Source organism: Oncorhynchus mykiss, chromosome 6 (genome assembly GCF_057628025.1).
Source record: "Oncorhynchus mykiss isolate SJ-2025 chromosome 6, ASM5762802v1, whole genome shotgun sequence".
Taxonomy (NCBI): Eukaryota; Metazoa; Chordata; class Actinopteri; order Salmoniformes; family Salmonidae; genus Oncorhynchus; species Oncorhynchus mykiss.
This window is the reverse complement of record NC_143027.1, coordinates 82,757,221-82,781,641: the sequence shown is the minus strand read 5'-3', so window position 1 is coordinate 82,781,641 and position 24,421 is coordinate 82,757,221. Positions and strand designations below refer to the sequence as shown.

Below are 24,421 nucleotides of genomic sequence, written 5' to 3'. Positions count from 1 at the left end.
TGTTTGAACTCGTTACCTGTATAAAAGACACCTGTCCACACACTCAATCAAACAGACTCCAACCTCTCCACAATGGCCAAGACCAGAGAGCTATGTAAGGACATCAGGGATAAAATTGTAGACCTAAACAAGGCTGAGATGGGCTCCAGGACAACAGGCAAGCAGCTTGGTGAGAAGGCAACAACTGTTGGCGCAATTATTAGAAAATGGAAGAAGTTCAAGATGATGGTCAATCACCCTCGGTCTGGGGCTCCATGCAAGATCTCACCTCGTAAAGCATCAATGATCATTAGGAAGGTGAGGGATCAGCCCAGAACTACACGGCAGGACCTGGTCAATGACCTGAAGAGAGCTGAGACCACGGTCTCAAAGAAAACCATTAGTAACAAATTACGCCGTCATGGATTAAAATCCTGCAGTGCACGCAAGGTCCCCCTGCTCAAGCCAGCGCATTTCCAGGCCCGTCTGAATTTTGCCAATGACCATCTGGATGATCCAGAGGAGGAATGGGAGAAGGTCTGATGAGACAAAAATAAAGCTTTTTGGTCTAAACTCCACTTGCCGTGTTTGGAGGAAGAAGAAGGATGAGTACAACCCCAAGAACACCATCCCAACTGTGAAGCATGGAGGTGGAAACATCATTCTTTGGGGATGCTTTTCTGCAAAGAGGACAGGACGACTGCACCGTATTGAGGGGAGGATGGATGGGGCCATGTATCGCGAGATCTTGGCCAACAACCTCCTTCCCTCAGTAAGAGCATTGAAGATGGGTCGTGGCTGGGTCTTCCAGAATGACAACGACCCGAAACACACAACCAGGGCAACTAAAGAGTGGCTCCGTAAGAAGCATTTCAAGGTCCTGGAGTGGCCTAGCCAGTCTCCATACCTGAACCCAATAGAAAATCTTTGGAGGGAGCTGAAAGTCCGTATTGCCCAGCGACAGCCCTGAAACCTGAAAGGTCTGGAGAATGTCTGTATGGAGGAGTGGACCAAAATCCCTGCTGCAATGTGTGCAAACCTGGTCAAGAACTACTTTAATATTATTTATTATTATTATTTTTAAATGTAACCTTTATTTAACTTGGCAAGTCAGTTAAAAACAAATTCTTATTTTACAATGACGGCCAACCCTGGACAAACCCTCCCCCAACATGGGTTGGAATGTATATAAGGTGTTTTAGGCACTTTCAGAATGAATGGGGCTCTATGACATTAACCTGACTACAGAAAATATGACTGTTTACTATCTCGGTAGGGGAACTAAATATCCCAAAACCTTTTGGAGTATCATCTACAGCCAAGTGAGGGGGAAAAGTAATGTTAAAGTGGCAGATTAAAAAGTAACACACCAGCCACCCCACCACTAGTGGTGAGAGAGAGACAGAGAGAGAGCAGGTGTGATAGAGAGGGAAAGTCAAGTCTGATCTCATTGTGTAAAAGTCTATTTTCACCCTCAGAGGCAGTAGAGTAGGAACAATAACTTCTCTATTCATACAAAACACACACACATATACAAACACACACACACACACTAATCTGTTCAGCTCCAGCACACCACTGGTGATCCCAGTCACAGAGTCACCCCCCAACAAATGTTTTACCATGAATGGTCCTTTCTTCACAGGACAATATCTTGATTTAACCTGTACTGACACACACACACACACACACCCGCACACTCTGATTCCACGATACCCATGAATGGTCATTTCTTCGTAGGACAATATCTTGATTTAACCTGTACTGACACACACACACACACACACACACACACACACACACACACACACTCTGATTCCACAATGGTCATTTTTGAAGATCTAAATAGAATGTGTTTTTGAAACATCAGATACAGAGAGTGTGTGTGTGTGTGTGTGTGTGTATCAGTGCGTGAGTGCGTATCAGTGCGTGAGTGTGTGTATACACAGCCAAATAATCACAGCTTTCTTCCTGGGACAATTAAGAGACACATCACAACATGGGGCAATTGACAAAAATCCAATTCCCCTAGAAAGAACATTTGGAAGGGTACTACTAAGGGTACTGAAGGGCTGGCTGGACCCAAAAGAAAATCCCACAACAGAAGCATAGATTCCAACGAGGCCCGACTTGGCCCAATTGGGACCACTTTGGACCCCTTTGGCCTAGCTTGGCATTATCTTATCTACTTCGCTGTTCAGAGAGGGTAAGGTTTAGGGGGAGTACACACACAGTATTAATAACAGTGCTGTTAAGAGTTCAAAGCGTTCCAATTATATCCAGTTGCTTATCAGAACGAAGTTGAAAGCTAAACTAACGCCGCCCCCTGAGTTTAAGAAAATGTAAAGGGCCCCTCTTGGAAGAAAGCATTATTTAGAGGTGTTGACCTCTTCAAAGTCATATCTATCTCCCCCCACCTGAAATACTTTGGTTTCAACTGGTTTCAATGGAAATTGTTGCTGCCCAGAAGGCTTCTTCAAGGGAAACACTGCCTCTTGACTATGAAGCATAAGTCTCTGAAGCTGCCATGTAGACAGTCTATGAGTAATTCTGACATGAATGTCTGTGGGAAACTCTGGGAGAAACTTTGGAAGAGGGAACGCATTCAGTTCATTAAACAATTTGCTACTTCTATGACGGTTTGTTGGGTGTAGCAGGGTGTGACCATATGAGAGTGTCACCATTTGGAATTGAAAAACTTGTGCAGCAGCTGCAGTACACACGGACCCAGGCACGTGCACAGACAGGCTCTACCTGTGCAGAGCACATGACCCTTTGCCCTTCCTGTCTCCAAAGTGCCCTTTTTGTGGTGTTAGGACTTTTTTGTATAGCTCTTTTTTATTGTTGTTCGGAACCCACTGCCCGCAAGTCATTGTCAAGTTTGCCACCCCTCCCCCCCCCATGCCCGGTTGCCCCTTTTCCCCATTATGGCCTGTACAGAGATTGCGCGTGCCCGCTATCTAAACATGCACAGCTTGAGAGATACGGTCACCAGTCAAGTGTCTGTCTAGCTCCCTAGTTTAAATACAACAGTACTGCCACAGCAGCATGACATTTGATTATCACTTGATAACATTTCATTTAGCCTACATCAATATTCAGTCTGGTTGGCTGATGCGCAGCAGAGAGAGGCAGAAATACATAGAGAGGTAAATCACAATCAGTCAAATAAATGGAGATAACTAAGTAGCATATTTACATCAATCAACAACATGAATGATCAGCTGATTGTCCACCCTCTTTCCCCCATGTCAATCATGTCTTTAGGAGGCACTGTAACTAGATTGCTTACACTTTGTGATGATGAGTGAGTGTTGTTGCAGAAATAAATATGCAATGCAACAACAACAAATCTGGTTTGTTATGAATTTCAAATTAATTATAAATGTATTCATTTTTTTCAAGCGGGGGGGAGGGGGTTCATTTTGAGCATCTGCCCCTGAAAGGTCTGTGCACGGCCCTGCACTCGCCCCCTGAGCCGCTATAATCGCAATGTTCTTCAACAACCTTTTTCATTCAACTGAACGTTGCACAACGTTGTGCCCTGTTGAACAAAGCCCTGCTGTTTTCCCACGTTAATGCCCTGCTGGAAGTGTGGTATTCCTGATCTGTATTCCCGACTGGCATCCCTTCAGAGCGCTACGTCATCTCTAGCTCATCTCTCCAGAGGCAAATAGCTCAGACTTCCACAGATTCCAGAATGCTTCCCTCACCAGGGTAACACTTCCTGTCACTATCGCCGTGATGGATGTTTGTTATGAGAGATGGACCAAAAGCAGGGAATGTTAATGGAGTGTGAACCAAAGAGGAAGAGGTTTAATGGCGTGTGTCGCCCATGGCCCGTCACATTTAACGGAAAGATCTGGGTACCAGTGGGAAGAGGGCAAGTTGATAGGAGAGGCATCTACTCCACACCTAACCTAGATGTGACTACAGAGCATGGATATGCAAAGACAATCCAAAAACCAAAGACAAAGTTGTCCTGCAGAATAGGCTACAGGGTGAACAGGGTGATACAGATACCAGTTTGGACTAAAGGCCTCAGGCGAGAGTGATATCATGAGGCATCCCATCCAACCCTATGACAATCGGATTATAAAGGTTTGAGGGACGTGTCGATCAGATGAGGGGGAAACTATCATTGGGAAAAAATATTAAGAATTACCATAAATAATTAGGGCTGTCAGAGTTAATCACATAACTCCAATTAACTTCTTGTAATTTCTGTGCATCATTTATTTTTACGCGATAACTTGCATTGTCTGAAAGCACTCAAAATACACTGAAAACATCCCAAATACATAATATATACAGCTTAAAACCAACAAAGCAATCTATAAACAAGTTGACATTGAGGTTAACGAAAGTGTGCTTTCTTAATTGACCTAATGTTGCTAACCATCACTTTAGAAAAATCAGGACGTCAATATTCTTTTCATGCTTTTTTGTAAGAAAATCTTAAATTACAGCTTAATTCGAACAAATTAAGAATTTGAACATTGCAAATCCTGCGATTAACTCTATTTTTTTTTTATTTTACATCCCTATAATGTATGTAGTTTTTTGTTGTTGACTTTGATCAATTTAAATAAAAACTATTATTAAAATGTTTGCTTTCTGTAATGACGCCCTACGCTGTGCTCCTCCCAAATGTGTGTTCTGTGCTGATTGTTAGTTGTGGGAATAATAAAGTTCTATTCTATATGATGACACTTCTTTAAAATGTTCATTTAGAAGTTTTAAAGTGGCAATATATAACTTTTTGGGAACACCAACCAAATTCACATAGAAATTGAGTTATAGATCTATTATTCTACTTAAAAGCAAGTCTAAGAAGCGGTAGATATGTTCTACGTGTGCCATTTCCATGCTTCCCATTTTGTTTTTGCATTTTTGACTTTCTGTTTTGTACACAAGCTTCAAGCAGCTGAATTAACAATATGTTTGGTTCTGGAAAATATATTTCACTGCAGTTTAGATGGTACAATGATTATCTACAGTATACTTTGTTATTTTGTCACATACAGCGCAACTGTAACTTTAAATCGTTGATTTAATCATTCTGGAGATTGCATACGTGGCCCACTTGAAAGTGGAGGAATCAGTGGGGGGGGGGGGGGGGGGGGGGGGGGAAAGAGTGAGATAAATCAGATAGACAGTGACAGAGAGGAGAGAGAAACAGATTCCAACCAGCTGATTGGCAGAGAACCCAGAGTGGAAATGGAGCCAGTGTGTTTGCAGCTGAGAGGAGACTGAATGGACACACTGTCCATGTGAATGAAAGAGTCTTTCACACAAGCCTGTGACTTGCTCCTCACATACACACCACACACACCTCACACACACACACACACATCTCACATACACACCACACACACCACACACACACGCACACATTGGCCCATGCAGGCCACAGGGTTGGCCATAGAGCAGTCCTCAGTAGAGGTTCAGCTGTGGGGTGAAGAGGTGACTGGTGCCTGAGGTGTGAGGACAGAAAGTGATCTTTTCACTCTTCAGCTTTGGCTCAAATACCAGGGCTGCTGACATTGAACCTGCATTAGAGAGAAGATGAGGGAGCAGGCAGAGCAGAGCAGCCTAGTTTGGTACCATACTAGATGTGCTGTAATAACTCTTCTATAGCAGAGACCTGCAAGTAGGGTTGCAAAGGGTTGGAAACTTTCCGGGAAATGTTAGGACATTTTCTGGAAATTTTCCCCAAAATATTGCTTATAACAGTGATCCTTTTTTGTGGGATACACAAGGCAATTCTAGGACTTATGGCATATTTTGGTTAAACTATCCTCAATTCAATGGAATTACAACCCTCTGCATGCACAGTGCATTCTTCCATCACATGTGCAGTACACTCTTCCATGACATGTACAGCTAATTCTCAAAATCTTGCACACTAATGAGATGCTATTGAAACCACACTACTTCACAGTCTGAGCCAAGGACTACATGCTTTCTGGTAAGTTCTGATTACAGTACTGGGTGGGGTGAATATATTGATTACAGTACTGGGTGGGGTGAATATATTGATTACAGTACTGGGTGGGGTGAATATATTGATTACAGTACTGGGTGGGGTGAATATATTGATTACAGTACTGGGTGGGGTGAATATATTGATTACAGTACTGGGTGGGGTAAATATATTGATTACAGTACTGGGTGGGGTGAATATATTGATTACAGTACTGGGTGGGGTGAATATATTGATTACAGTACTGGGTGGGGTGAATATATTGATTACAGTACTGGGTGGGGTGAATATATTGATTACAGTACTGGGTGGGGTGAATATATTGATTACAGTACTGGGTGGGGTGAATATATTGATTACAGTACTGGGTGGGGTAAATATATTGATTACAGTACTGGGTGGGGTAAATATATTGATTACAGTACTGGGTGGGGTGAATATATTGATTACAGTACTGGGTGGGGTGAATATATTGATTACAGTACTGGGTGGGGTGAATATATTGATTACAGTACTGGGTGGGGTGAATATATTGATTACAGTACTGGGTGGGGTGAATATATTGATTACAGTACTGGGTGGGGTAAATATATTGATTACAGTACTGGGTGGGGTGAATATATTGATTACAGTACTGGGTGGGGTGAATATATTGATTACAGTACTGGATGGGGTGAATATATTGATTACAGTACTGGGTGGGGTGAATATATTGATTACAGTACTGGGTGGGGTGAATATATTGATTACAGTACTGGGTGGGGTGAATATATTGATTACAGTACTGGGTGGGGTAAATATATTGATTACAGTACTGGGTGGGGTAAATATATTGATTACAGTACTGGGTGGGGTGAATATATTGATTACAGTACTGGGTGGGGTGAATATATTGATTACAGTACTGGGTGGGGTGAATATATTGATTACAGTACTGGGTGGGGTAAATATATTGATTACAGTACTGGGTGGGTGAATATATTGATTACAGTACTGGGTGGGGTGAATATATTGATTACAGTACTGGGTGGGTGAATATATTGATTACAGTACTGGGTGGGGTGAATATATTGATTACAGTACTGGGTGGGGTAAATATATTGATTACAGTACTGGGTGGGGTGAATATATTGATTACAGTACTGGGTGGGGTGAATATATTGATTACAGTACTGGGTGGGGTGAATATATTGATTACAGTACTGGGTGGGGTGAATATATTGATTACAGTACTGGGTGGGGTGAATATATTGATTACAGTACTGGGTGGGGTGAATATATTGATTACAGTACTGGGTGGGGTGAATATATTGAATACAGTACTGGGTGGCGTGAATATATTTTATATGACATGATTTTTTGTTAACCAGTAAATAGTAGCCTACAGCAAAGTGTGTTTAAATCATTTCTAACTTGTTAACAATTTCTGCTAGTTAGTTTTTGCTACCATGTGGATTTTAACTTGCTTGAGCCTGCTAACTGATGAGTGTTAATTCAGCTGTTTCCATACATGTTTCATTTTAAAACATTTATCTTATAAAGAAAGTTGTTAAATCTATCTGCTTAACTATTTATCTGTACATGGAATTGTATTTTATTTTATTTTTTCTAATCTTCACAGGAAAATGCCATGGGCACTATCTGATGTGTGGAGACATTTCACTGCAGCTAATGTAGAAGGAAAAGCTGTGTATAATTGCAAATACTGTGGCAAATAATATGTGAAGAATGCAACAAAGATGCAGAATCATCTAGCCAAGTGCATAAAGTTCCCTCAGCGCTCACAACAAGCAACCTCTGACAAAAGTCCCTCTACTTCTATTCAAGGTGAAAATGATGAATCAGACACCTTATCGATAACAACAGCTCATGGTCCTCCTGGAATCAGAAGTTTTTTTGACTCAGTGGAGGAACATAGTCAGAGAAATGCTGATGAATATCTTGCTCGATCTGTATATGCAACTGGTTCACCTCTGATGCTCACAGGAAATGTGTATTGGAAGATATTTCTGAATGTTCTTTGCCCAGCATACACCCCTCCAACCAGACATGCTTTATCTACACATTTGCAGGATGCAGAGTTCAACAGAGTTCAAGTGAAGGTCAAGCAAATCATAGAGAAAGCGGACTGTATTGCAATAATCTCTGATGAGAGGTTGAATGTTGAATGTTCGTGGGCAAGGAATAATTAACTACATCATCTCCACCCCTCAACCAGTATTCTACAAGAGCACAGACACAAGGGACAACAGACATACCAGTCTCTACATTGCAGATGAGCTGACGGCAGTCATCAGCCACCTGGTGGAAGGGACTTTGTGGATCTGAGGCTCTTTTCCCGTGTTGCCTCCATCATCATCCAAATCCCACCAACATCAGCTGCCTCAGAGCGCAACTGGTCCTTGTTTGGGAACACACAAACCAAAGCACGCAACAGGCTGACCAATACAAGGGTTGAAAAATTGGTGTCCATCCAGGCAAATTTGAGGCTTTTTGAGCCTGACAACGAGCCATCCTCAACAAGGTTGGAAAGTGACAGTGAAGATGAGGACTCAGAGTCTGATGTTCAAGAGGTGGACATTGAGGAGGTCCAGGGAGAAGACAAGGAAGCCTGAGGAAGACAACCAAAGTTGTAGTTCATCATTTTACAGATGTATGTTGAAAACATTTTTGGGAGATGCGATGGATCATTGGGGTTCATTCAATATTCCCTTTCTTTTGTTGTTCAGTGAAATCACCAATGTGAAGAGTCAACTCATGTAAAGTTCAATTCATAACAAAATTGTTGTTTTTATTTCTATTGTAAGGATTTAATCATTTGAAATGATGTCTACTTATGATAAGGTAAAAGGTTTATGTGTCGGTCTCTATATGATATGGTAAATATATCCAATGCAAAAAACAACAACATTTAAATGGTATTAACATTAATTTCTGTAAATTCCCAGGGAAAGTTTCCACCTCTGAATATTCCCCAGAATGTACAACCCTACCTGCAAGGGTATTTTCTTCTTGGAGGAGGCATTTACATACAGTGAGGGAAAAAAGTATTTGATCCCCTGCTGATTTTGTATGGTTGCCCACTGACAAAGAAATGATCAGTCTATAATTTTAATGGTAGGTGTATTTGAACAGTGAGAGACAGAATAACAAAAAAATCCAGAAAAACGCATGTCAAAAATGTTATAAATTGATTTGCATTTTAATGAGGGAAATAAGTATTTGCAGATCTTCTCCAAGTCATTTAGGTTTCGAGGCTGACGTTTGGCAACTCGAACCTTAAGCTCCCTCCACAGATTTTCTATGGGATTAAGGTCTTGAGTCTGGCTAGGCCACTCCATGACCTTAATGTACTTCTTCTTGAGCCACTCCTTTGTTGCCTTGGCCGTGTGTTTTGGGTCATTGTCGTGCTGGAAAACCCATCCACGACCCATTTTCAATGCCCTGGATGAGGGAAGGAGGTTCTCACCCAAGATTTGACTGTACATGGCCCCGTCCATCATCCCTTTGATGCGGTGAAGTTGTCCTGTCCCCTTAGCAGAAAAACACCCCCAAAGCATAATGTTTCCACCTCCATGTTTGACAGTGGGGATGGTGTTCTTGGAGTCATAGGCAGCATTCCTCCTCCTCCAAACACGACGAGTTGAGTTGATGCCAAAGAGCTCAATTTTGGTCTCATCTGACCACAACACTTTCACCCAGTTGTCCTCAGAATCATTCAGATGTTCATTGGCAAACTTCAGACGGGCATGTATATGTGCTTTCTTGAGCCGGGGGACCTTGCGGGCGCTGTAGGATGTCAGTCCTTCACGGCGTAGTGTGTTACCAATTGTTTTCTTGGTGACTATGGTACCAGTGCCTTGAGATCATTGACAAGATCCCCCCCATGTAGTTTTGGGCTGATTCCTCACCGTTCTCATGATCATTGCAACTCCATGAGGTGAGATCTTGCATGGAGCCCCAGGCCGAGGGAGATTGACAGTTATTTTGTGTTTCTTCCATTTGCAAATAATCGCACCAACTGTTGTCACCTTCTCACCAAGCTGCTTGGCGATGGTCTTGTAGCCCATTCCAGCCTTGTGTAGGTCTACAATCTTGTCCCTGACATCCTTGGAGAGCTCTTTGTCTTGGCCATGGTGGAGAGTTTGGAATCTGATTAATTGTTCGCTTCTGTGGACAAATGTCTTTTATACAGGAAACGAGCTGAGATTAGGAGCACTCCTAATCTCAGCTTGTTACCTGTATAAAAGACACCTGGGAGACAGAAATCTTTCTGATTGAGAGGGGGTCAAATACTAATTTCCCTCATTAAAATGCAAATAAATGTATAACATTTTTAACATGCGTTTTTCTGGATTTTTTTGTTGTTATTCTGTCTCTCACTGTTCAAATTAACCTACCATTAAAATTATAGACTGATCATTTCTTTGTCAGTGGGAAAACGTACAAAATCAGCAAGGGATCAAATACCTTTTTCCCTCACTGTAACAAGTATAGAGATTGTCAGTCTACCATCTGAGGGACCAATGAGTACCATCCCTGGGACATAAACTGTCCACAGATCAGAGGTTGAGAAACAGACATGGGCAGATATTTCAATAAACAGACAGAGAGAGAGTTAGCTAATCTGCTTTGAACAGCTACACCTCCTCACCCACTGATCCATACACAAGCCCTACAAACAGTATGTGAGAACCACTACCTCTGCCTCGCATCCCTTCACTATGTGTCTTTTATTAGGGAATATTAGTTTTCTATCCTCCAGAGTTCATAGTTCTTTGCTGAGTCCCAGATGTCACTCTATTCCCTATATAGGGCACTACATTTGACCAGGGCCCACAGGCAGCTGGTGTGTTAGCTGTTCCACCACAAGATGTAAAAGCAATCTGTGTCCCACATGGCACCCCAAATGGCATTTTCCATGCATGCAACATTTTTGCACTTTTCGTGACTTGACCTAAATTGCATACTCTATGAATATGAAGGGGGGGGGGGGCATTCTTATGACATTGCCAGTAGTAAGGTTTGGGTTTCATTTCCAAAAAGACAAGTGCTGTAGCTTTTAAATGATATGTCACTTTCTATTTACTGACTGAAATGAACAGAGTGGGTACCACAGGTGTACTGTACATCATCCAAAACAACCACTCGGAGTTTAACAGGCTACCCCGCTTACCCCTTTAATGTAGGAGGACACATATGCAAATAATCAGAATAATCAGGTGTGATTGTGATGTCATGCTGTGGGTCAAAAATTCCCTCCCCTCTGAACAGGCTAAAATTCCAGGTGTTTTTCTTTTTAAAGCTCTTACACTAAAAGTGCATTGTCATAATTTTCACGTGTGGAAATATCATAAAAAAACAGGAGAATTGACTCACTGTCCCTTTAATTACACCCACACGTGAAAATGATTTTGTTCCTGGCCGGGAAAGAGTTTTGCTAAATGGATGGCTGAAACACACACACGTACGTACACATGCACGCACATACACACATGCACACACGCAGGCACACATACAGCTGTGAGAGAGTGTCAGCCGGGGCTGGAGTAATATCAATAATAAACCACAGAAAGGAAATTCACCAGCAAGACTCGTCTTGATAACGACATTCCGAGACGTAATGAATCCACTACCGAAAAATAAACAGGAGCCAAACTGTGAATAAACAAGGACAACGGCGATAACACAAAACACGCTAAGACACGCTAGGCTAGCCGCCGTCACTAGCCCAGCCACATGGTCAAAATTACATTACTCCAGATTGTACTCCAGATTGCACTTAGTATTATCATCCTGCGCCAGGGTTTTGGGTTTCCCCTTTGAACAGAGCTGTGAAATCCATGCTAATGATTGACACTGAGAGACTGGCTAGCGACGACGCTAGCGCTAATGCTATCGCTTGCAAGGATCTAATGGAGTCCAATTTGTGAAGGACTGGTGCCTGTGGCTGCCAGGGTAGTTTGCATGGCAGAATCAAAGATGGATAGCATCCAAGGGCCTCAAAAGGGTAACCCCAAGGGTTATAGGGGCCCCTGTAGAAGATTGACAACACGCTAACACTGAATTGTGGTGTTAGGGGCCTCAGCACAAGATTGACAACACACTCCAAGCTTGCACAGTAACACACAAATACACTGTAGACTAACACACACACACTTGTGGTGAATCAACAACACACTACACCCAAACACACCCACTACACCAAGTGTACCCCTACTATAAAGAGTAGGTCTTATGGCCCCAGTGCAATACCATGAACCCATGGTAGAATCCACCCAAACCAAGAGAAGAGTCACAACAGAGTCAGCTAACAGCACACGTGATGTGTCTGTGAACTGCTAAATCTCCTCATCAGTGAGTTTCCTCCCATGTTGAGAGGAAAAGAGGTAGAGAGGAAGGGAGAGGTTGACATGTTGAGAGAAAAAGTGGGAGGGAGAGGTTGACATGTTGAGAGAAAAAGTGGGAGGGATGGAGGGATGGAGAGGTTGACATGTTGAGAGAAAAAGAGGGAGGGAGGGAGGGAGGGAGGGAGGGAGGGAGGGAGGGAGGGAGGGAGGGAGGGGTTGACATGGTGAGAGAAAGAGAGGGAGGGAGGGGTTGATATAGGGAGATTCACGCTGGGACTGCTGTGAAAACCTGCATTAATGGATAATAACAAGTTAACATACTATTCCCTCTATAACACACACAGAGACCATCTCCCTCAGGGATTTCCATGGTTTTATTGTGAAAGCCATTTCTCCTTTGTGCCTTTATCACAGTATAGAGTGACATCAAATCTACCCCTGACCACTTCCTCTTCCTGTTGACCTCCCAGGTGACTTCCTGTCATCACTCAGTCTGTTGTTTGTAACAGACAGCTGTTCAAACACAATGTGGTTACTGTGTGCCCCCTTAACCCCTCTGTATCCAAACAGGAGCCATGGGAACACCACTCCCACCCCACCCTCCTCTGCCTACAGGGCAGCTACAGTCTCTAGCACACATACTGTGTATCCTTCACTGGATTGCAATGAAAATCTCTGTGGTGCGACAACCTGCTCACCAGAAAGTAGTCTTTGGAGAAAACGCGTTAGCAGTGCTAATACCCTCTGAGTGTTTTGAGTCTCCCTCCACTACAGAGAGAAGGTGTTGATGTCAGGAAGGCTCCAAGAAGAACACCCTGTGATTACGTAGCTGTTACCCCAACACCATCGTCAGAGGGAGATAACAGCCATGTGCCTGTCTATTAGAGGTCGACCGCTTATGATTTTTCAACGCCGATACTGATACCGATTATTGGATGACCAAAACAAGCCGATACCAATTAATCGGACGATTTTTTTAATTTATTTGTAATAATGACAATTACAACAATACTGAATGAACTCTTATTCAAGTGAATAAAATCAATTTAGCCTCAAATAAATAATGAAACATTCAATTTGGTTCAAATAATGCAAAAACAATGTGTAGAAAGTAAAAGTGTAGAAAAGTGTAGAAAGTAAAAGTGCAATATGTGTCATGTAAGAAAGCTACCGTTTAAGTTCCTTGCTCAGAACATGAGAACATATGAAAGCTGGTGGTTCCTTTTAACATGAGTTTTCAATATTCCCAAATAAGAAGTTTTAGGTTGTAGTTATTATAGGAATTATAGGACCATTTCTCTCTATACGATTTGTATTTCATATACCTTTGACTATTGGATGTTCTTATAGGCACTTTAGTATTGCCAGTGTAACAGTATAGCTTCCATCCCTCTCCTCGCCGCTACCTGGGCTCGAAACAGGAACACATTGACAACAGCCACCCACGAAGCAGCGTTACCCATGCAGAGCAAGGGGAACAACTACTCCAAGACTCAGAGCAAGTGACGTTTGAAACGCTATTAGTGCACACCTCGCTAACTAGCTAGCCATTTCACATCGGTTACACCAGCCTCATCTCGGGAGTTGATAGGCTTGAAGTCATACACAGCTTGAAGCACGGAGAAGAGCTGCTGGCAAAACGCACAAAAGTGCTGTTTGAATGAATGCTTACGAGCCTGCTGCTGCCTACCATCGCTCAGTCAGACTGCTCTATCAAATCATAGACTTAATTATAACATAATAACACACAGAAATACGAGCTTTAGGTCATTAATATGGTCAAATCCGGAAACTATCATCTCGAAAAGAAAACATTTATTATTTCAGTGAAATACGGAACTGTTCCATATCTTATCTAACGGGTGGCATCCATCAGTCTAAATATTGCTGTTACATTGCACAACCTTCAATGTTATGTCATAAGTACGTAAAATTCTGCCAAATTAGTTTGCAATGAGCCAGTCGGCCCAAACTGTTGCATATACTCTGACTCTGCATGCAATGAACGCAAGAGAAGTGACACAATTTCACCTGGTTAATATTGCCTGCTAACCTGGATTTCTTTTAGCTAAATATGCAGGTTTAAAAATATATACTTGTGTATTGATTTTAAGAAAGGCATTGATGTTTATGGTTAGGTACATGTTGGAGCAACGACACTCCTTTTTTGCGAATGCGCACTGCATCGATTATATGCAATGCAGGACACGCTAAATAAACTAGTAATACCATCAACCATGTGTAGTTATAACTAGTGATTATGATTGATTAAGTTTAATGCTAGCTAGCAACTTACCTTGGCTTCTTACTCGTGAGGCAGGTGGTTAGAGCGTTGGACTAGTTAACCGTAAGGTTGCAAGATCGAATCCCCGAGCTGACAAGGTAAAAATCTGTCGTTCTGCCCCTGAACAAGGCAGTTAACCCACCGTTCCTAGGCCGTCATTGAAAATAAGAATGTGTTCTTAACTGACTTGCCTAGTTAAATAAAGGTTAAATAAAGGTAAAATAAAGATGTAAAAAAAAAAATTAAAAAATGTAATGTGCAAAATCTGCGTCCAAAAATACCGATCTCCGATTGTTATGAAAACTTGAAATCGGCCCTAATTAATCGGCCCTAATTAATCGGCCATTCCGATTAATCGGTCGACCTCTACTGTCTATTCTTCTATTCCTGAGTCTATATACACACACACACACCACACACACACACACAGTCTTCTCACTATTTTCTGTTGCCAATGAACACAACAACAAAGTTTTGACCTGTTGACCTGAGCTAAATCTGTCAAAATGGATGCCTGACTAACAGCGCAATACCAGTAGTGAACTTTTGTACTCAGTAACCTCTGGAGTCTGAGGCAGAGAGAGAGAAAGAGGGGGAGGGAGAGAGAGAGAGATACAGGAAAGACAAAGACAGAGACAGGAAAGAGATTACAGAGAGCGAGAAAGGGGAGATAGAGACAGGGAGAAAGAGGGGAAGGGAGAGATACAGGAAAGACAGACAGAGACAGGAAAGAGGTTACAGAGAGAGAGAAAGGGGGATAGAGAGATAGAGACAGAGAGAAAGAGTGACACTGAAAGAAGGAGAGAGAGATCGAGAGAGAGATCAAGAGAAAGAGAGAAATTGAAGAGGAGGAAAGCAGAGCTCTAAGTCTTACAGCACCTCTAGAAAACCACGGCAACAATAAAAGCCAATCAAGCGTGAGTCTAATCCCACATCTGCTTGTCATAATCCAGGCAGACACCCAGCCAAGCATGGACCTACTAACTACAGCCCCCATAACTCCCCACCCTTCCCTAACTACAGCCCCCATAACCCTCCACCCTACTAATCCTCATTTGACCTGACTGACTGGCTATCTGGCTGGCTGGCTGGCTGACTCTACTGTCCAATGCCCAAAACATTCCACCACCAAGTTTAATCTTTCCCTCACGCTTCAACAGAAAAACACTTTCAGTGGACATTCTTCATTGAGTTTACATTATAGTACAGGTCAGGAGTAGATTACAGCGGGCCACACAGAGATTCAGAGATTTTGTATCAGTCACGAATTCCGTAAAAAATGCAGACTAACACTGAGCCCAAGACGGTATGGGGCTCATACGTTGACCGGCAACAGACCATCCGTAATTAGTCTGTTTTTTTATTTTTTTTTTAAAGAAAAAAGTTTAAATGAGTTAAACTGTTGAAGGATAAATAGATGCCTTCTTCAATTACTGCAGTGGGCTAAATCAGGGCCACACAGAGAGATTATTTGTAGTGTTAAGCAAATCTACTTTGAAACAAAAGTATACACCTCACACACATGGTTATGGACTAATAAAAAATAAAAATAAAATGTACCATGTCAGATATAGAGTTGAAATGTATAACATCCCAATATTACACTTTATATAGATCACAGAAGACTGAAATATAACAAAACTGTTTGACATTGACACACCAGATGTCGTTAAAAAAAGTATCGTCAATAATTATGAAATGATGAAAAAGTAATAACATTCCACCCATGAGGCCAAAGAGGGCGCTTTTGGTCATTGACTGCAGGAAAGGGCTACTCTGAGTCCGGGAAAACAGCGTTTAGGGGAGAAAGAGGAGTGTTTTGAGGTCTAACTCACAAATCACTGCAGCATTCTGGAGGCCGGTGCTCTGACTGAGCAAGCTGTGTCCCTTGCTCCTGTCAGCAGCAGTATTTACAGCGACACGTGATCACAAATGTGGTGAAATCAGCACTTTTAAGAGACTTTAAGGAGTTTAGCACGTCGTTTTATACAGTTAACTCATTACTGGGGCGATATGCAGCTAAGAGAGGCACAGTTGGAGTGTGTGTGTGTGTGTGTGTGTGAGATAAAGTGGGGGAATGGACAACTGATATATTATGGAGACATGAACTCAACAGAATTACAAATAAACCTGGACATGCTATCTGCTAAAGCACTCAGCTGATATAATGTGTTCCCCTCCATCTGTTCCCTAGGAGACTGACTCTCTCTCTCTCTCTCTCTCTCTCTCTCTCTCTCTCTCTCTCTCTCTCTCTCTCTCTCTCTCTCTCTCTCTCTCTCTCTCTCTCTCTCTCTCTCTCTCTCTCTCTCTCTCTCTCTCTCTCTCTCTCTCTCTCTCTCTCTCTCTCTCTCTCTCTCTCTCTCTCTCTCTCTCTCTCTCTCTCTCTCTCTCTCTCTCTCTCTCTCTCTCTCTCTCTCACGCCCTCTCACTCTCTCTCACGCCCTCTCACTCTCAGTCTCTCTCTCTCCCACACACACACACACACACAGGGCCTGTGTGAGCCTCTGTTCCACTGGTCACAGAGGGAGGCTAAGCCACAGGTGTGGCCGGTGAAAGACCCCTGGCAGCTGTGTGTGAGAGAAAGAGAGAAGAGAGAGAGGGGGAAAGAGAGAAGGAGAGAGAGGGAAAGCCTACCTGAGTGCATGTGCCTGCCTATGTGAGTATGCATCCGTGTGTGTGTGTGTGTGTGTGTGTGAGAGCAGTCATGCGTACATATGTATCTATCCATATTATTATTTTTTATTTAACCTTTAGGGACAACATATTGAGACCTAAAACATCACAAATCACCCAGAAAAAAAAGGCATTCCTCCACAATAAGTCCCCAATCAGAACGGCACCAGAACATCAAGATTAAAAGTATTTTGAATTTTGTTCCAGCAATACGGTGCATTAGCACTAAAAGCAGATTTACCTCGCTCTGTGGAGACCCTAGGAACCTCAACAGTTAACCAATCACATGAATGGATTAGGCAACTCAGGTGTCTATACTTCAAAAGCAAAGTTAGATAAGATGGAAGTTTATGAAGTTGGGCCTTGTAAACAAAAAGGGAGTAATGTAGAGACCTACGGGTCTTGAGCCAAGTCCAGCCAACCTTTTGATACAGGATGATACAGTGATGAGTATTAAAACCTTCCCCTGTAACAAAACAAAGGGTACTACGGTAGATGATATCCAAAGGTTTAAGTGTAGTAGCAGCTGCATAAACAAGAACAGATAAAAAGGTTGACTGAATGATCTGCTTCCTACTGCTTAGAGAAAGGCACCATCTGTTTCCGTAGAAAAAGACAACTTTAAATCTTAGCTTCTTAACCAGTTCATCTATGTTTTTAAAACTTCAAAGACATAAGTATTTATATGCGGGAACACGTTTGATTGGAGAAAAATCTAAAGAGTGAACATGTAGGTCATCTGAAACATTCTGAGAGAGTTTCAAAACAGTATGTATTTAGTTTTCAAGTTTTAAATCATTAAGGGATTCTCCTGCATAGCTCTAAAAGCTGACTGTAGTTTAGACACAGCCAGATCAACAGTCAGATCAACATTCAGATCAACAGTCAGATCAACAGTCAGATCAAGTCGGGCAGTAGTAGACATAATACTATCATCTGCATATAGATGAAGTTCACCATTTTTAACAGACTGACCAATGGTGTGTATATACAGTAAATAGTGAAGAGAGCAGGACCCAAAATCAACCCCTGTGGAACACCTTTACATACTTCAAGAAATTCAGACTTAACCCCATCAATCACAACATCCTGAGTTCTGTCACTAAGATAATCCTGAAACCATGAACAGGAGACAGAGCTCAGGCCTATTGAGGAAAACATATAAAATAGCCTGATCAACAGTATCAAAAGTGTTTGACGGGTCCACAAACAAAGCAGCACATTTCATTGTAGTGTGTAAAGCATTGACAAGATCATTAACTACTAGAGTGGTTGCTGTAATAGTGCTCTGTCCAGGCCTGAACCCTGTGAGGTTTACATTCAAAATTCATTTCTCAGACAAAAAAGAGCAAAGTTGTACATTTACCAAGGATTCAATAATCTTATCTAGAAAAGGAAGCCTTGAAATGGGGTGATGATTATTAAGATCACTACTATCCCCGTCCTTCTGGAGGGGCAGCACAAGAGCTGATTTACATACGTTTGGAATATTTCCTGATAACAATGTTAAATAAAAAATAGGGGTTATTGAGCCAACAATGATGGGCGCTGCACACTTATACCAGGATCCAATTGGTCGGACTCTGTGGATTCCTTGTTGTCTATTGCATCCATGTGTGTGTCTGTGTGTGTCCATGCGTGCAGGTGTGTGTCAGGGCCATGGTCCCTAAGAGGTTAGGCGCCAGATTCAGGGTCTAATTGTATGAGCAGATGAGTGAGAGGGCTGGGAACTAGGAGAGAGCCTTAGCAGACACGCCTGTCCTCACGACACTGGTGGCTTTCATTGTTCTGACTTACTACCCACGCAACGGCTCCACGTGTTACACTCACATACAGACAGAAATTAAATGCAGGACTGGACCTATAAGACAGACACGTCTTTCAGAAGCCAGACAATTACAAGTGCTGTAAAGGGGCCCTACATTGGGCTATTGGGAAAACTGAATCAGCACTAGAGAGGAGAGGAGAATCAAAGTTATTCTAATCTCTATGGGTAATTCCCTTTACTCCATACAGACAACATGTAAATACAAATACCAGCATGTTATACAAACAAATCATAAAACAGACTTCCAACTCTATGTTGGTCTCCTGTAGAAGCCTAAAGCAGCATGTCCAACATCACAGTCAACTGGCAGATTCAGGTTTCAGTGTGCTCCATCTGTTTTCAGACACTAGCTTACTACATGTTAACTAGCAAGCCTTGTCTGCGTGCCAAATGGTACCCTATTTTATAAAGTGCACTACTTTTGACCAGTGTCCCATTTGGGATGCATCCCTTATCCTAAAAAAAGGCCTCACCACTCAGTGGCAGAGCCCAACAGATCTCTGTTATCACCTGGCCCTCAGCAGCGTGTGTGTGTGTGTGTGTGTGTGTGTGTGTGTGTGTGTGTGTGTGTGTGTGTGTGTGTGTGTGTGTGTGTGTGTGTCTGTTTATGTGTGTGTATTAGACACCACTACAACACACTACTATAATCACTATAAATAAATATATATATATATATATATCAACCTTAGGGCTTTAGAGGGTTGATCCTCATAAAGAGAGGTGACATTCAATTCAGCTGGCTCCAAATAGACACATAGCCAGGCAGACGAACATCCTCAAACTGTCCCATAGCAATGTACTACACACATCTACAATAATATGTACTACACACATCTACAATAATATGTACTATACACATCTATAATAATATGTACTACACACATCTACAATAATATGTACTACACACATCTACAATAATATGTACTACACACATCTACAGTGCCTTGCGAAAGTATTCGGCCCCCTTGAACTTTGCGACCTTTTGCCACATTTCAGGCTTCAAACATAAAGATATAAAACTGTATTTTTTTGTGAAGAATCAACAACAAGTGGGACAAAATCAGGAAGTGGAACGACATTTATTGGATATTTCAAACTTTTTTAACAAATCAAAAACTGAAATATTGGGCGTGCAAAATTATTCAGCCCCTTTACTTTCAGTGCAGCAAACTCTCTCCAGAAGTTCAGTGAGGATCTCTGAATGATCCAATGTTGACCTAAATGACTAATGATGATAAATACAATCCACCTGTGTGTAATCAAGTCTCCGTATAAATGCACCTGCACTGTGATAGTCTCAGAAATCCGTTAAAAGCGCAGAGAGCATCATGAAGAACAAGGAACACACCAGGCAGGTCCGAGATACTGTTGTGAAGAAGTTTAAAGCCGGATTTGGATACAAAAAGATTTCCCAAGCTTTAAACATCCCAAGGAGCACTGTGCAAGCGATAATATTGAAATGGAAGGAGTATCAGACCACTGCAAATCTACCAAGACCTGGCCGTCCCTCTAAACTTTCAGCTCATACAAGGAGAAGACTGATCAGAGATGCAGCCAAGAGGCCCATGATCACTCTGGATGAACTGCAGAGATCTACAGCTGAGGTGGGAGACTCTGTCCATAGGACAACAATCAGTCGTATATTGCACAAATCTGGCCTTTATGGAAGAGTGGCAAGAAGAAAGCTATTTCTTAAAGATATCCATAAAAAGTGTCGTTTAAAGTTTGCCACAAGCCACCTGGGAGACACACCAAACATGTGGAAGAAGGTGCTCTGGTCAGATGAAACCAAAATTGAACTTTTTGGCAACAATGCAAAACGTTATGTTTGGCGTAAAAGCAACACAGCTGAACACACCATCCCCACTGTCAAACATGGTGGTGGAAGCATCATGGTTTGGGCCTGCTTTTCTTCAGCAGGGACAGGGAAGATGGTTAAAATTGATGGGAAGATGGATGGAGCCAAATACAGGACCATTCTGGAAGAAAACCTGATGGAGTCTGCAAAAGACCTGAGACTGGGACGGAGATTTGTCTTCCAACAAGACAATGATCCAAAACATAAAGCAAAATCTACAATGGAATGGTTCAAAAATAAACATATCCAGGTGTTAGAATGGCCAAGTCAAAGTCCAGACCTGAATCCAATCGAGAATCTGTGGAAAGAACTGAAAACTGCTGTTCATTTGTTAAAAAAGTTTGAAATATCCAATAAATGTCGTTCCACTTCATGATTGTGTCCCACTTGTTGTTGATTCTTCACAAAAAAATACAGTTTTATATCTTTATGTTTGAAGCCTGAAATGTGGCAAAAGGTCGCAAAGTTCAAGGGGGCCGAATACTTTCGCAAGGCACTGTACAATAGCCACACACCTGTATAGGCTGAAATAGCCAGGAACAAGAGCTTCGAGATGTGACCATCTGTGTGTCCCAAACGGTACCGTTTTCCCTATATAGTGCACTACTTAGTAGTGTAAACTATATTGTGCACTACTTAGTAGTGTAAACTACATAGGGAACGGAGTGTCATTTGGAAGAGAGGCACACCCCCACATAGTTGACAAGGTGCAGACTATATACTGACCATCAATTTGAAAAAACAAAGAAAGTGAGCCACTCTACGGGTGAATCTGGTCTTTGCTTGATTTCTCACATCCTTGTCTCCTTTTCAAAACACATTGGAGAAGATCTGACCCACTGGGCAAGAACTGGTTGAATCAATGTTGTTTCTACATCATTTCAACCCAAAATTGCAATGTGATGACGTTGAATCAAACTGATTGGATTTGTAAAAAATCATGAATGAAGGGAATTTCATCATTTTTTCACCCAACTTTTAACCTAAATACACTGAGTGAATTTGAACATTGAATTCACGTTAGTTGACAACTCAACCAAATGTAAATCAGAACTAGACGTTGAACTGACATCTGTGCCCAGTGGGGAGGTTCTCCCCTCAGACCTTCTCCTCCAACATGCTTTGAGAAGGAGGTGAGAACATCAGACTCAAAGAATTAAGGAAATACAACTGAGATGCACCCTTCATCACTCCCAATCATTTTTAACAGAACCAACGTTCTGGAACCCAGGGCCTTTTTCAGGGTTGAGCAAGCAACCTTCAAATAAAATATCACATAAGTGAAGGTTTGCTCACACTTTACATTACGTTTTACGACTCCACAGTGGGTGGCCTCATCATCCAATTAGCGGGCCCTACCCACAATTTCGGAAACACTGTGCCATATCAAATTGAATCAAACTTTTATTTAAATGCCACCATGTGAATGGTACAGTACCTGTGCAGTCGAGTAGAGCAGAGAGAGAGCTAGCCCAGTCTCCCAGAGCAGGAACAGGAGTGGTTTCATCTTAGCTCCGCGATTAAACGTGCTGTTATGTGTTGGTGAGGTGCAGCCTGGGATAGGGAGCACATGTTTCAGTCAGTGTCAAGACAGGGGAGAGAAAAGCAAAAACCCAGAAGGTGCACCGCTCTTCCCATCAAATCAAAATATTATTATGGCCAGTCTAATACTTACACAATACAGTGATGTTGCAAAAACATGTGTGAAAATACAGGAATAGGCGATCAGCTGTCACCGATGATAAAGTTAAATTGTATAAATTAGCCTAAATAGAAGGAATCAGATTGAGATTGAATGTATAGCCTATAAAAAAAATAGAGATATTGGCATCTGTGCGTCTGTAAACTACTATGAATGACACTAGGTAGGTAGTTTCTTTGGGTATCAGGGTTCAATATTGCATGAATGTGATTATAACGATGTACTGAAAATATGTTGGATAACTGACACATGTAACAGCACAACCGCTACATGGATGGAATCCTAGGAGAAGCACTTCCCTCGCTGGAAATAGCGTTGGCCAATTAATGATATCTAGCAAATTCATTCTACTTGTCAGATAGGCTCCCGCTTTCTCGAAAGTTCATTCTAGACAGTGAAGGATGCTCCCGCAGGGTAAGGGTAGATCTAATGGCACAGTTCAGCGATGTCTACGGCAGTATAGCAGGTAGTTCACGTGTCTATAAAACGTATTTAAAATAATAACGATATTGACAACAGAAAATGTCTACCGTGTCAAAAAGATGACGCGGCGCATTTCTACATGTAAACGGTGTTCTGTAAACATAAAATGCCAGAACAACAACAATATTTAGGCTGAAATAATCAACTTGCACTTGGTTAAACTGATTCTGTGGCGCGATAGAGACAATTCACAGGCACCAAATATTTCAGACATTTGGACAGAATGACAGTACGATGGCACAGATATATAATGTTACCTTCTTTCGGAAGAATGCGCTGCGCTCATGTACAGATCAACATATCCCACTGATTCCTCAAACCTGATTTCCACCCGGCGCGACACTCCCCGATTTCAGAACCGCAACCAAAACTCGCAGTCAAATATGATGTATCAAATCGATACACAACTTATTCGCACACAACTAAATATTCCGTTGTGCTGTGGCCTACTACGGAGTCACAATAAAAGTCTGAATTCTCTCCCTCTTTCTCTCGCTCTAAATGTAGCGCGACTGGGAAGTAGCGATATGGAGCTCAAATAATGACCGGACAAAGTTAGAGCGCTGCGCAGCTGATTGCCGCCCTCGTCCCATCGCCAATATGGATTTGAGAATCGGCTACAGGAGAATAGGGGTACGTGATTATGTTGATTTGTTCGAGCTTCACGTTTATTCAGTAGATTTCAACATCGTTATCATCATCATGATGATCATAATATTCATCTTCGTCACATTAATAATAACTATAATAACAACAATCATCCTCCTCACCATCATCATGATTCAGATCAGTATCCTAATAATCATCATGATCATCATACTCATGATTTTCATCATCATCATCATAAACAATCATCATGCAGTCATCATCATCTCATTTATTACAAGGGGGAAACAGTATAGAATGAAGATAATGGCAATATTATCAGTACACCAGTTTCCAACAGTATGAACTGTAACTAGTTCCATAGGTCTTTTTTCTTGCGTACCCCAGCCACATTTTCATTCTGAAACTAATACAACGTTTCAAGACCTCCCTAATAAACTTGTGTGCCACTGTCACACTGTGATTTTGGGCCTTTAATCAACCCAGATAGGCAAACTCCAGCACAGTTTTGTCTACATCTAAAATGACACCCTATCTCCTATATAGAACACCACGTTTGACCAGAGCCCTATGAGCCTTGGCTAAAAGTAGTAGCGAATAGGGTGCCATTTTGGACTCATATTATGCTGTTGCTGTCACCGCTGCTCACTCGCCTGGCCCTAATACAGGCAC

The 24,421-nt window shown here is 42.0% G+C and overlaps 1 protein-coding gene across 1 annotated transcript in view; it reads right to left on the bottom strand.

Annotated features, from left to right (window-relative positions):
- Nucleotides 1-23,762, bottom strand: part of LOC110506865 (ADAMTS-like protein 3) — a 224,875-nt gene extending 201,113 nt beyond the window's left edge. Inside the window, exons 1-2 of the mRNA XM_090239130.1 lie at nucleotides 23,401-23,762; nucleotides 22,397-22,512 (exon numbers count right to left, since the gene is read on the bottom strand). Of these exons, the coding sequence (XP_090095256.1) occupies nucleotides 22,397-22,465 (69 nt within the window). The 5' untranslated portion in view covers nucleotides 22,466-22,512; nucleotides 23,401-23,762. The remainder of the gene's footprint in view (nucleotides 1-22,396; nucleotides 22,513-23,400) is intronic.
- Between the last annotated feature and the right edge of the window lie 659 nt (nucleotides 23,763-24,421).